At 33.8% G+C, this 14,740-nt stretch overlaps 1 protein-coding gene across 3 annotated transcripts in view; it reads right to left on the reverse strand.

Annotated features, from left to right (window-relative positions):
- LOC149779365 (uncharacterized) overlaps positions 1–14,740 on the reverse strand; it is a 93,857-nt gene that overhangs the window by 54,939 nt on the left and 24,178 nt on the right. For all 3 annotated transcript variants that reach the window (XM_089939991.1, XM_089939992.1, XM_089939990.1), the window contains exons 6-7: positions 9,423–9,546; positions 5,908–5,984 (exon numbers count right to left, since the gene is read on the reverse strand). In XM_089939991.1, coding sequence (XP_089796117.1) covers positions 5,908–5,984; positions 9,423–9,546 — 201 coding nt within the window. The remainder of the gene's footprint in view (positions 1–5,907; positions 5,985–9,422; positions 9,547–14,740) is intronic.

The following is a 14,740-nucleotide window of genomic DNA, read 5'->3' on the forward strand; positions in this document are numbered from 1 at the left end:
AATAACTGTTACAATGACATTCCAAACACACTCAAATGAAAAAGTAACTGTTACAAAGACATTCCAAACACATTCAAATAAAAAATAACTGTTACAATGACATTCCAAACACATGTAAATGAAAAAAAACTGTTACAATGACATTCCAAACACACTCAAATGAAAAATAACTGTTACAATGACATTCAAAACACACTCAAATGAAAAATAACTGTTACAATGACATTCCAAACACACTCAAATGAAAAATAACTGTTATATTGACATTCCAAACACATTCAAATGAAAAATAACTGTTACAATGACATTCCTAACACACTCAAATGAAAAATAACTGTTACAATGACATTCCAAACACATTCAAATGAAAAATAACTGTTACAATGACATTCCTAACACTCGAATGAAAAAGTAACTGTTACAATGACATTCCAAACACCCTCAAATGAAAAATAACTGTTACAATGACATTCCAACACATTCAAATGAAAAATAACTGTTACAATGACATACCAAACATATTAAAATGAAAAATAACTGTTACAATGACATACCAAATATATTAAAATGAAAAATAACTGTTACAATGACATATAAAACACACTCAAATGAAAAATAACTGTTACAATGACATTCCAAACATATTAAAATGAAAAATAACTGTTACAATGACATATAAAACACACTCAAATGAAAAATAACTGTTACAATGACATACCAAACATATTAAAATTAAAAATAACTGTTACAGTGACATATAAAACACACTCAAATGAAAAATAACTGTTACAATGACATACCAAACATATTAAAATGAAAAATAACTGTTACAATGACATATAAAACACACTCAAATGAAAAATAACTGTTACAATGACATACCAAACATATTAAAATTAAAAATAACTGTTACAGTGACATATAAAACACACTCAAAAATGAAAAATAACTGTTACAATGACATACCAAACATATTAAAATGAAAAATAACTGTTACAATGACATATAAAACACACTCAAATGACAAATAACTGTTACAATGACATTCCAAACACACTCAAATGAAAAAGTAACTGTTACAAAGACATTCCAAACACATTCAAATAAAAAATAACTGTTACAATGACATTCCAAACACATGCAAATGAAAAAAAACTGTTACAATGACATTCCAAACACATGCAAACGAAAAATAACTGTTACAATGACATTCCAAACACACTCAAATGAAAAATAACTGTTACAATGACATTCAAAACACACTCAAATGAAAAATAACTGTTACAATGACATTCCAAACACATTCAAATGAAAAATAACTGTTACAATGACATTCCTAACACACTCAAATGAAAAATAACTGTTACAATGACATTCCAAACACATTCAAATGAAAAATAACTGTTACAATGACATTCCTAACACACTCGAATGAAAAAGTAACTGTTACAATGACATTCCAAACACACTCAAATGAAAAATAACTGTTACAATGACATTCCAAACACATTCAAATGAAAAATAACTGTTACAATGACATACCAAACATATTAAAATGAAAAATAACTGTTACAATGACATACCAAACATATTAAAATGAAAAATAACTGTTACAATGACATATAAAACACACTCAAATGAAAAATAACTGTTACAATGACATTCCAAACATATTAAAATGAAAAATAACTGTTACAATGACATATAAAACACACTCAAATGAAAAATAACTGTTACAATGACATACCAAACATATTAAAATTAAAAATAACTGTTACAGTGACATATAAAACACACTCAAATGAAAAATAACTGTTACAATGACATACCAAACATATTAAAATGAAAAATAACTGTTACAATGACATATAAAACACACTCAAATGAAAAATAACTGTTACAATGACATTCCAAACACACTCAAATGAAAAATAACTGTTACAATGACATACCAAACATATTAAAATGAAAAATAACTGTTGCAATGACATATAAAAAACACTCAAATGAAAAATAACTGTTACAATGACATTCCAAACACACTCAAATGAAAAAGTAACTGTTACAATGACATACCAAACATATTAAAATGAAAAATAACTGTTGCAATGACATACCAAACATATTAAAATGAAAAATAACTGTTACAATGACATATAAAACACATTCAAATGAAAACTAATTGTTACAATGACATACCAAACATACCTTTATTTTTATGTATACAAAATCTGCAATCTAAGTATAAATAGTTGTGCACATATACTTGAATCTGTTTCTATCCATAATATGACTTTGCTTCACTGCAGAGCAGCAGGGAGTTGAAAATTTGATTATATTAGCCAATCTCTCCACCCCAATAACTTAAATGGTTTTGTTTCAACCAGTGTTCACTGGAAGGACAGTTTGTTGTCTATATGTGAATAATCTAAATCTAGAAAACAAAAAGGGTCAGGATAATAAGGAGTGGGTTGTTGGGGAGGGGGTTGTTTTACATAATTGTGGCAATGACCAAAACTGTTGACAAGTCAGTCCATAAAATTGTTTTAGCATGTATTTATGACGGATCATTGAGCCAGTATGGATAATCTATTGTTTTCCAATAAAATGGTAGGTAAATTAACTAATTTATAAATTCAGTTAAGAAGCTTTTTAAGACCACTACACTGTTTGCTTGACTTATGAACACTAAATCTTAAAGCTAATTGCATTTGTTTAACTCTGCACTTAATCCTGACTGGGGCTTCAAGCTTCTTCTTTCTGTATCTCCTTATCCATGGTAGATTCTCACTAATTAACACTGTGCAAGACAACTGTCTGAACAACTACAGCAAGAATAATTGTTAAGGACAACTGAGCCATTTTTAATAGGAACTACAGAATAGCATTCACTGGTCAACTGACTGCATGACAACTGATAACAAAACAAAACCATCTGCACATGTTGGAAGCTTTCTCATTTGTGGGGTAAATTTTGTTTCATTTTATATATCAGTGCCCCATAATAGTAATAACATTTAGTAGTGAGATCATCACTGATGATTAGCAATTACTTAAATTAACTGATTAAAAATCTGGTTGAGAATAATTTATTTTCCTTTGAGCAAAAATTTTTAAACAGACCATATTTAAGAAAAATGGTAAATACTTATTAACTTTTATTGTTCATAGTTCATTAATAACAAGATTAACACTAATCAGGTTTTTAATGAGCTGACTTTTTTCAAAACTAAGTTAATATGAAAGAGCAGTGATTGATCAAATGTAAACACATATGAAATAAATATTAACATATTATACAAGCTTTGAAGATTTTTTCATATCAAGAAAGATCCAACATAAGACAAATCTTTCTTCACATATTGCCAAATCATGAAACAAACTCTTGATTATTTTGGCATAAAACTTTGCACTTCTTCACAGTGAAGATCTGATTTTAATCAGACTGAAAATAATTGTTACAATGATATACCACACACTGTTTTCAACCACAAAACAAATGGAGACTTTTATTAAGTATGTCTGTCTGTCTGTCCATATATGTTCATGCTTCGTTTTGATTCTGCTTAAATTTAGAATTTGTCAGGAGTTCAAAGTTTTCCTTCATGATTTGGAAGTGGCATAGCATGTCAACAATTATCTGAAAATTTGCCTACCAATTAGGTATCTATATGACTACCAATTAGGTGTCTATATGCCTACCAATTAGGGGTCTATATGCCTATCTATTAGGTGTCTATATGCCTACCAATTAGGGGTCTATATGACTACAAATTAGGTGTCTATATGCTACCAATTGGGGGTCTATATGCCTACCAATTATGTGTCTATATGAGTACCAATTAGGTGTCTATATGACTACCAATTAGGTGTCTATATGACTACCAATTAGGTGTCTATATAACTACCAATTGGGGGTCTATATGTATACCAATTAGGTGTCTATATGCCTACCAATTAGGTGTCTATATGCCTACCAATTAGGGGTCTATATGCCTACCAATTAGGTGTATATATGACCACCAATTAGGTGTCTATATGACTACCAATTGGGGGTATATATGCCTACCAATTAGGTGTCTATATGCCTACCAATTAGGGGTCTATATGACTACCAATTAGGGGTCTATATGACTACCAATTAGTTGTTAATATGACTACCAATTAGGTGTCTATATGACTACCAATTAGGTGTCATTATGCCTACCAATTAGGGGCCTATATGCCTACCAATTAGGTGTCTATACGACTACCAATCAGGTGTCTATATGTCTACCAATTAGGAGTCTATATGACTACTAATTAGGTGTCTATATGACTACCAATTAGGTGTCTATATGACTACCAATCGAGGGTCTATATGCCTACCAATTAGGTGTCTATATGCCTAACAATGAGGTGTCAATATGCCTACCAATTAGGTGTATATATGCCTACCAATTAGGGGTCTATATGACTACCAATTGGGTGTTTATATGATCCTTTAAAATACTGAAAAATATAGTCAGATCTTAATTTAACAAAGTATAGCAGATTTTTAAGTTAAATGTACACATCTGTTATGAACCAATAAAAAAAAAACTGTCCTGATCTGACATCAGCAGAATATCCCATTTAGTATACTAACAAGACAAAAGATGATAATACATTATGTTGTCCTGAAATGTCATTGGCACAATATACTGGTGAGTATACAGGCGTGACAAAAGACAGTAAGACCTCACACTCTCCTCATATATCAACACAATTTCCTGGTTAGCATACAGACAAAACAGATGATAAGACCTCACATAGTCATCATCTGCCACTGGCACATTTTCCTGGTTAGTTTACAGACAACATAAAAGAGACTAAAACCTAACACTGTCCTCGTATATCAGCACAATTTCCTGGTTAGTATACACATGGCCAAAAGATGATAATGCCTTATGTTGTCTTTATCTGTCATTGGCAAAATATACTGGTTAGTAAACAGAGCGAAGACAACAGATGATCAAAAAAAATTTGCTGTATTTTCCTCCCATATTATAATGCCATAGTAATGCATTAATAGTACAATGCATTTTAAGTGAGATCACTTTAAGTTACATTTCAAGCGTCTGGAATAAGATGCATCTAAAACCACAGAAATTGATTATTTCATGATGTGAAAACTCACAAATAATGCTTTAGCATTTTTCCATCGATGGCTTCAAATATTCCAGAGCTGAAATCTGTGAATTCCTAATTTTCCCAACTTTTTCGTGATTTTTGCAACCAATGTGCTTCCTCACATCGTCTATGCCACAATGCCCAATACTAAAATTTGTGGCAGACTGCATGCAAAAAGTATTATGTATATCAATATTTAATGGCAGAATGCACAGCCAATTTTTGGTATATTCCAAAATAAACTTCTTTTTTTGGGGGGGGAGCAATACATTTCTTTTTCTTTGGTGGTGAAGCCATTTTCAAGATCTTACATGCGATGCCTAATGGTAATTCATATCAGTGTTGGTGACACATGCACAGAGTAAAATTCTGGTTAGGCCCCAGTTTCTCTCAAAAGCATTTGTAAAATTACTCTTATACATACAGATTAAAATAGGCTAAAATGCTTGCTACCCGGCAACTGTACCAATCGGCTGTAGTTCTACTAATATCACGACCAGCAGTATCAGACCATTTTGGCAACTGCCAATATCATGACTAGTGCTTAACAGGAAATTGGTTATTTTATTAAAGATTTAAAATAATTGAGAATTCATGAATTTTTTGCTTGCAGCGTGAATCCGTGAATCGCTGAAAAAGTCGTGAGGGTTGGCAGCTATGCATGTATCTCCATACACTTTTCTATGCGGACACTTAATACGGAAAAGGTTTCATAGTGAGGGACGAATGTTCTTACCTTGTACAAGCAGTTCTTACCTTTAGATGAACACCAGGAAAATGCACTGGGCACAGAGCTGCGTGGTAAAACTGTTCCAACAATCTGGCAATCAGTCCTATTCATGAACCAAAAGTAATAACATCATTTCAGACAACCTATACTAAGTACCTCAAATTCTTCCTTGAACAGGAAGTTTACAGTTTAGCTATTTCTAAACCTGTAATAAAATCTTGCAAAATTATAGCATATACTCTTCACCTGTGCAGACGTGAATCAGTAGATGCTGGTAGCTTGTGAATTTTCACCATATTTTACAGGAATTACCACCTATGATTCCAGAATTTTGAATATTTCATTTTGAAACTTATAAAATATGTTGCCATATTCCATTAGAGACACACATCAAAATTAATTAAGATTCAATACAGATCAGTCTAAGTCAACATGATGCCTGCTTTATTGGATTTGGCATCATTGAAAGTGCTTGACAGACACACATGATGAACACAAAATCAAATATGAATATAACACACATAATGCCATTAACTGAACGTTAGCCTACTTCCATCAATTCTTTTAGGAATCAATCAGTAATTTATTTCTAATCAGAAACATTTTCATCACATACACAGTATTATAAAATAAGCCATCATTATATTCAGTCCCAGGGCATTTCCCACACCACAATGCATCCTCTTCATATGCTGATTATTTCTAATTTTTACTTTAGCATTGTACTATTATAAAACCTCATTTGTTCTCATTTTTCTTATTATTCTATGACATTTTCTCATTATTATATCACCTGGCAACTTGAGTTTTCTTTTTAAATAAACATAAATGTATACATATTTGTATTAGCAAATTTAAAAACAGTTCTATGATTATTTTCAAACATAATTCACATATATCTGTCAAGAAAAGATGGTCTAACTTCAGCTGATACAACAAAATCATCACAAAGAAAGTTTCCATACCACTAGTCATATTACCCCCATCTACTACTTTATTTCTTACTAAAACCCTGCTTGAACCCAAATTTTGTGTATCTTACATAATGGTTTACTCAATAAAATTTAAACCTTTAGCTCTGAACAAGAAATCTTTAGCTTTGAACAAAAAAAGAAATATCACAAGACGTGGAAGAATCAGTAAGAGTTTTCATGATATTCTATGAATGATGTATTTCAGTACATAATACACACTGTGATATGAACTGTACACCAAAACAAACAGTAATGTAATGTAGCGGTACGAAGTTTTTCATTATATGGGAGAACCAGAATATCAAAGTGATTGTTATACTAAATTAAACTAGTTGAATAATTTTCATGTCAGTCAGTACTTGCAACTTATGGCATGCAAATATTGGTCAATTAGTTTCAAAAATTTCAAATTAAATGTACAAGATCATGTGCATCATGCTGAATTCTTTTAATTATTGACTGTTTAAATAGAACCTGTGATGGTGGAAGACTTTTGCTTGATCCTAAAAATGGAGCAACATCAATCTGCAGCAGGAAGTCATACGGATCTTTATCAGACTCACTCCAGAAGACAGTCAAACTGAATGTTACTACTGTCAAATGATACCAGCATAAGACTCACTCCAGAAGATAGCCGAAATGAATGTTACTACTGTCAAATGATACCAGCATAAGACTCACTCCAGAAGATAGTCGAAATGAATGTTACTACTGTCAAATGATGCTTGCATAAGACTCACTCCAGAAAATAGCCGAAATGAATGTTACTACTGTCAAATGATACCAGCATAAGACTCACTCCAGAAGATAGTCGAACTGAATGTTACTATTGTCAAATGATACCAGCATAAGACTCACTCCAGAAGATAGTCAAACTGAATGTTACTACTGTCAAATGATGCCAGCATAAGACTCACTCCAGAAGATAGTCAAACTGAATGTTACTATTGTCAAATGATGCCAGCATAAGACTCACTCCAGAAGATAGTCGAACTGAATGTTACTACTGTCAAATGATACCAGCATAAGACTCACTCCAGAAGATAGTCGAACTGAATGTTACTATTGTCAAATGATACCAGCATAAGACTCACTCCAGAAGATAGTCAAACTGAATGTTACTACTGTCAAATGATACCAGCATAAGACTCACTCCAGAAGATAGTCAAACTGAATGTTACTACTGTCAAATGATACCAGCATAAGACTCACTCCAGAAGATAGTCAAACTGAATGTTACTACTGTCAAATGATAACAGCATAAGACTCACTCCAGAAGATAGTTGAACTGAATATTACTACTGTCAAATGATACCAGCATAAGACTCACTCCAGAAGATAGTCAAATTGAATGTTACTATTGTCAAATGATACCAGCATAAGACTCACTCCAGAAGATAGCTGAACTGAATGTTACTACTGTCAAATGATGCCAGCATAAGACTCACTCCAGAAGACAGTCGAACTGAATGTTACTATTGTCAAATGATGCCAGCATAAGACTCACTCCAGAAGATAGTCAAACTGAATGTTACTACTGTCAAATGATACCAGCATAAGACTCACTCCAGAAGATAGTCAAACTGAATGTAACTACTGTCAAATGATAACAGCATAAGACTCACTCCAGAAGATAGTTGAACTGAATATTACTACTGTCAAATGATACCAGCATAAGACTCACTCCAGAAGATAGTCAAACTGAATGTTACTATTGTCAAATGATGCCAGCATAAGACTCACTCCAGAAGATAGCTGAACTGAATGTTACTACTGTCAAATGATGCCAGCATAAGACTCACTCCAGAAGACAGTCGAACTGAATGTTACTATTGTCAAATGATACCAGCATAAGACTCACTCCAGAAGACAGTCAAACTGAATGTTACTATTGTCAAATGATGCCAGCATATGTTGGCGGTGATGATCAAGAATGCAGGCTATCATGGACAGATCTGCATCCTAGGGAAGTTTTGTACTCTAAACACTTCACACCAAATAAATGGGATGATTGTCAGAAAAATACAGCAGATGACAAGGGGGACTATAATATTAACATTAACTAAATAATTTATTATATTTTATCAATACACCGCATGATTTTGCAGCATTTCCTTAGTCCTGTTGAAATAAACATCCTGCATAATCTAACAGCATGTCCTAAGTCCTGTTTATATGAATGCACTGCATGATAGGGGCCCCGAGTGGCTGAGTGGTCTAAAGCACGTGAGAAAGCTTGCCAGTAGCTTCTCGTGGGTCAGTGATTCTTTCCAGGGTTTTCCCGGGTTCTTCCTCCACCATTAATACTGGCCGCCATGTATAGCCTATCGTGTGCTGAAAAATGGCGTTAAACCCTACAACAACAACAACAAGCACTGCACCATTTAACAGCATTTCCGAAGATGTGTTCAAATGACTATAATGCATCATTTAAAAGCATTTCTTTGGTCCTGTTCAAATAGAGACACTGCATGACTTAACATGATTTCATTAGCCCTGTCCATAAAATAAATCAACACAAAGGCCATTCGAACTTAATATGTTCCAATTGATTGTATTTAACTTACTCTGATAAAAAAGGGAGATAAATCTTCCAGAGAATGATATGTCCACTCTTCATTCCTACAGCAAGTACTGAGTATTTTCTTGAAGTATCTGCCTCCTTATAAATTTCTGGGGACCAATCTATTACTATAAAAATAAGAGAATAAAAAGAAAATTAAGTATATAAATACTTTAAATATAGTATCCACAAAGTGTACAATAAAACATATTTGCAACATTATGATTTTATGATTTGAAACTCAAATACCCTGCTACACATTATTATTTGATTATTCCATACCAATTTCCCTTCTTCTGCCATAAATACTTATGCAGAATACATACCAAAAGAACAAATACAAATAACACTGCACAATATGCCAAAATAAAAGAATCTACATCATTCACTTCAAGCCAAATGTTTGTGCAATATGCTTGCTACTTCAGAATCTACACTCAAGCACAATGAGGTGGTTAAAACTTCAGTCTCACTACAGCACAATGAGGCGATTGCAACTTCAGTCTCGCTACAGCACAAGGAGGTCGTTACAACTTCAGTCTCACTACAGCACAAGAAGATGGTTACAACTTCAGTCTCACTACAGCACAAGGAGGTGGTTACAACTTCAGTCTCGCTACAGCACAAGGAGGTGGTTATAACTTCAGTCTCACTACAGCACAAGGAGGTCGTTACAACTTCAGTCTCACTACAGCACAATCAAGCGATTGTAACTTCAGTCTCACTACAGCACAAGGAGGTCATTAAAACTTCAGTCTCACTACAGCACAGTGAGGCGATTGCAACTTCAGTCTCGCTACAGCACAAGAAGGTCATTACAACTTCAGTCTCACTACAGCACAAGGAGGTTGTTACAACTTCAGTCTCACTACAGCACAAGGAGGTTGTTTCAACTTCAGAATCTACACTCAAGCACAATGAGGTTGGAACTTCAGTCTCACTACAGTACAAGGAGGTAGTTCAAACTTCAGTCTCACTACAGCACAAGGAGGTGGTTATAACTTCAGTCTCACTATTGCACAATGAGGTGGTTACAACTTCAGTCTCCACTCAAGCACAAGGAGGTGGTTTCAACACACTCATGCATCAACAGTTATACATAGCAGAGACAGACACTCATGCATCAACAGTTATAAATAGTAGAGACAGACACACTCATGGATCAACAGTTAAACATATTAGAGACCGACATATTCATGCATCAACAGTTATACATAGTAGAGACTGACATAATCATGCATCTACAGTTATACATAGTAGAGACAGACACAATCATGCATCAACAGTTATACATAGTAGAGACAGACACAATCATGCATCAACAGTTATACATAGTAGAAACAGACACAATCATGCATCAACAGTTATACATAGTAGAAACAGACACAATCATGCATCAACAGTATACATATCAGAGACATATTCATGCATCAACAGTTATGCATAGTAGAGACAGATACAATCATGCATCAACAGTTGTACATAGTAGAGACAGACACAATCATGCATCAACAGTATACATATTAGAGACATATTCATGCATCAACAATTATACATAGTAGAGGCAGATACAATCATGCATCAACAGTTGTACATAGTAGAGACAGACACAATCATGCATCAACAGTATACATATTAGAGACATATTCATGCATCAACAATTATACATAGTAGAGGCAGATACAATCATGCATCAACAGTTGTACATAGTAGAGACAGACACAATCATGCATCAACAGTATACATATTAGAGACAGACATATTCATGCATCAACAGTTGTACATATTAGAGACAGACATATTCATGCATCAACAGTTATACATAGTAGAGGCAGATACACTCATGGATCAACAGTTATACATAGTAGAGACAGACACAATCATGCATCAACAGTTGTACATAGTAGAGACAGACTCATGCATCAACAATTATACATAGTAGAGGCAGATACAATCATGCATCAACAGTTATACAAAGTAGATACAGACATATTCATGCATAAACAGTTATACATAGTAGAGGCAGACACACTCATGCATCAACAGTTGTACATAGTAGAGGCAGACACACTCATGCATCAACAGTTATACATAGTAGAGACAGACATATTCATGCATAAACAGTTATACATAGTAGAGGCAGACACACTCATGCATCAACAGTTATACATAGTAGAGGCAGACACACTCATGCATCAACAGTTGTACATAGTAGAGACAGACACACTCATGGATCAACAGTTATACATAGTAGAGGCAGATACAATCATGCATCAATAGTTATACAAAGTAGAGACAGACATATTCATGCATAAACAGTTATACATAGTAGAGGCAGACACACTCATGCATCAACAATTATACATAGTAGAGGCAGACACACTCATGCATCAACAATTATACATAGTAGAGACAGACACACTCATGCATCAACAGTTATACATAGTAGAGACTGACACACTCATGGATCAACAGTTATAAATAGTAGAGATAGACACACTCATGCATCAACAGTTATACATAGTAGAGACAGACACAATCATGCATCAACAGTTATACATAGTAAAGACATACACACTCATGGATCAACAGTTATAAATAGTAGAGATAGACACACTCATGCATCAACAGTTATACATAGTAGAGACAGACACAATCATGCATCAACAGTTATACATAGTAGAGACAGACACACTCATGGATCAACAGTTATAAATAGTAGAGACAGACACACTCATGCATCAACAGTTATACATAGTAGAGACAGACACAATCATGCATCAACAGTTATACAAAGTAGAGACAGACACAATCATGCATCAACAGCTATACATAGCAGAGACAGACACAATCATGCATCAATAGCTATACATAGTAGAGACAGACACAATCATGCATCAACAGTTATACATAGCAGAGACAGACACAATCATGCATCAACAGCTATACATAGCAGAGACAGACACAATCATGCATCAATAGCTATACATAGTAGAGACAGACACACTCATGCATCAACAGTTATACATAGCAGAGACAGACACAATCATGCATCAACAGCTATACATAGTAGAGACATACATATTCATGCATCTACAGTTATAGATAGTAGAAACAGACATAATCATGCATCTAGTTATTTACAGTAGAGACAGATACACTCAGGTATATACAATTACAGACAGTAGAGACAGACATACTCATGTATATACAGTTACAGACAGTAGAGACAAACATACTCATGTATAGACAGTTACAGACAGTAGAGACAGACATACTCATGTATATACAATTACAGACAGTAGAGACAGACATACTCATGTATATACAGTTACAGACAGTAGAGACAAACATACTCATGTATAGACAGTTACAGACAGTAGAGACAGACATACTCATATACATAAAGTTACAGACAGTAAAGACAGACATACTCATGTATATACAGTTACAGACAGTAGATACAAACATACTCATGTATATACCGTTACAGACAGTAGAGACAGACATACTCATGTATATACAATTACAGACAGTAGAGACAGACATACTCATGTATATACAGTTACAGACAGTAGAGACAGAAGAGACAGACATACTCATGTATATACAATTACAGACAGTAGAGACAGACATACTCATGTATATACAGTTACAGACAGTAGAGACAAACAATCATGTATATACAGTTAAAGACAGTAGAGACAAACAATCATGTATATACAGTTAAAGACAGTAGAGACAGACATACTCATGTATCTACAGTTATACATATTAGAGACAGACATAATCATGTATCTATTGTGATAGACAGCAGAGACAGCCAATCATGTATATACAGTTATAGACAATCATTTATATACAGTTACAGACAGTAGAGACAGACAATCATGCATCTAAAGTTATATATATATCAGAGACAGACATACATCTACAGCAAAAGATTACTAGAATTGTGAAATTAATGTGTGTATAAGTACATTTAGATACAAACAAGATCCTGGCACAGACTATTAAGATGTATTAGATTTCTCCTTGAGTGTTTGTATAGTTAGTGAGAATAAGTACAAAACTTAAATTTAAGTCCATGTCAACAGATTTTGATGTCAACTGTGATCACTTCTCAAAGTCATGTAACACAGAATGAGTACAGTTTAAAACAAAGATTATGATCTTTCTTGTACAATATTATTAGGTCACTGTGACTTTATCTATATACATGTAACATTTTAAAGATATATACTGCTTGATTAAATGTAATCAGGTACAACTATTGACCCCATCTGACCATACACTATAACCACAGTAGTGACTAACAAATGTCTGTATATACTATGAAATTACCTGTTTCCATGAACATATGCAATAAATTGTTAGGTCAAAATGTAATGAAATGAAATTTTAAATTTTTTGAAGCATTGGCATATGTTTTATTTGCAAAAAATGGCCATCCAAATATGTAATAAATTTTAATTTTATCAAAGTAATCCAAAGAACATCGGTCATGGCCACTGATTTGGTATTTTATCATCTGTTGCAAAATGTGTCACATGATTCCATTAATGAAGTCTATACAAGCCTATCTTCTCTTAAGTGTGTGTGTGTGTGTGTGTGTGAGAGATTTGGATTTTTAACATTGATTTTTAAAAAATCAGACATATCGTTAAGATGTCTGCAGTGTTGCAGCTTATAGTGATGTCTAGCAATGGGGTATCATGCTGCAGTCATGATGTCTCACCCAGTCACATTATCCTGACACCAGGTTGACCAGTCTTAACACTAACCTCTTAATGCTGAGCACCAAGCTGTTAGTACCATTTTTATAAGTCTTCGGTATGACTCGACTGGGGTTCAAACCCTTGGACTCTCACATCCAAGGTGGATGCACTAAATACTAGGCCACCAGAGCAGTTTGATGTTGGAGGAATTTAACCACATGAAGCACCAAGAGAGATCCCATTTTGAGATCAATATGGAAGACTGGGACGAATTCAAATCAGTGTTAAGCAACATGCCAGACAGATCCTTGTCATGATGTCTGAAGGTGTCAGAATTCATGAGGCCATAGCCTTTACTCAAAAATTGTGCCAATTTTCTTTCCTTGAAGAATCAGAAACAAAATGATGTCATTGCCCATGCTCATTGTTCCACCACATTGACCTTCACTATTTACCTTTTGACCCACACTAAGCCCATCTCTACATTCCCCCACATGCGAGCCATCAACATCAACAAAGTCTCAATTAGGTCTCCAAAGTAGAACTGAAGCTACTTTGTGGAAAACATTTTTCTTCAATCAAAATGACCCTATAATTTGGCCTT

The sequence above is a fragment of the Sinohyriopsis cumingii genome, chromosome 17, assembly GCF_028554795.1.
Source record: "Sinohyriopsis cumingii isolate HCF-2022 chromosome 17, ASM2855479v2, whole genome shotgun sequence".
In the NCBI taxonomy this organism is placed as follows: domain Eukaryota; kingdom Metazoa; phylum Mollusca; class Bivalvia; order Unionida; family Unionidae; genus Sinohyriopsis; species Sinohyriopsis cumingii.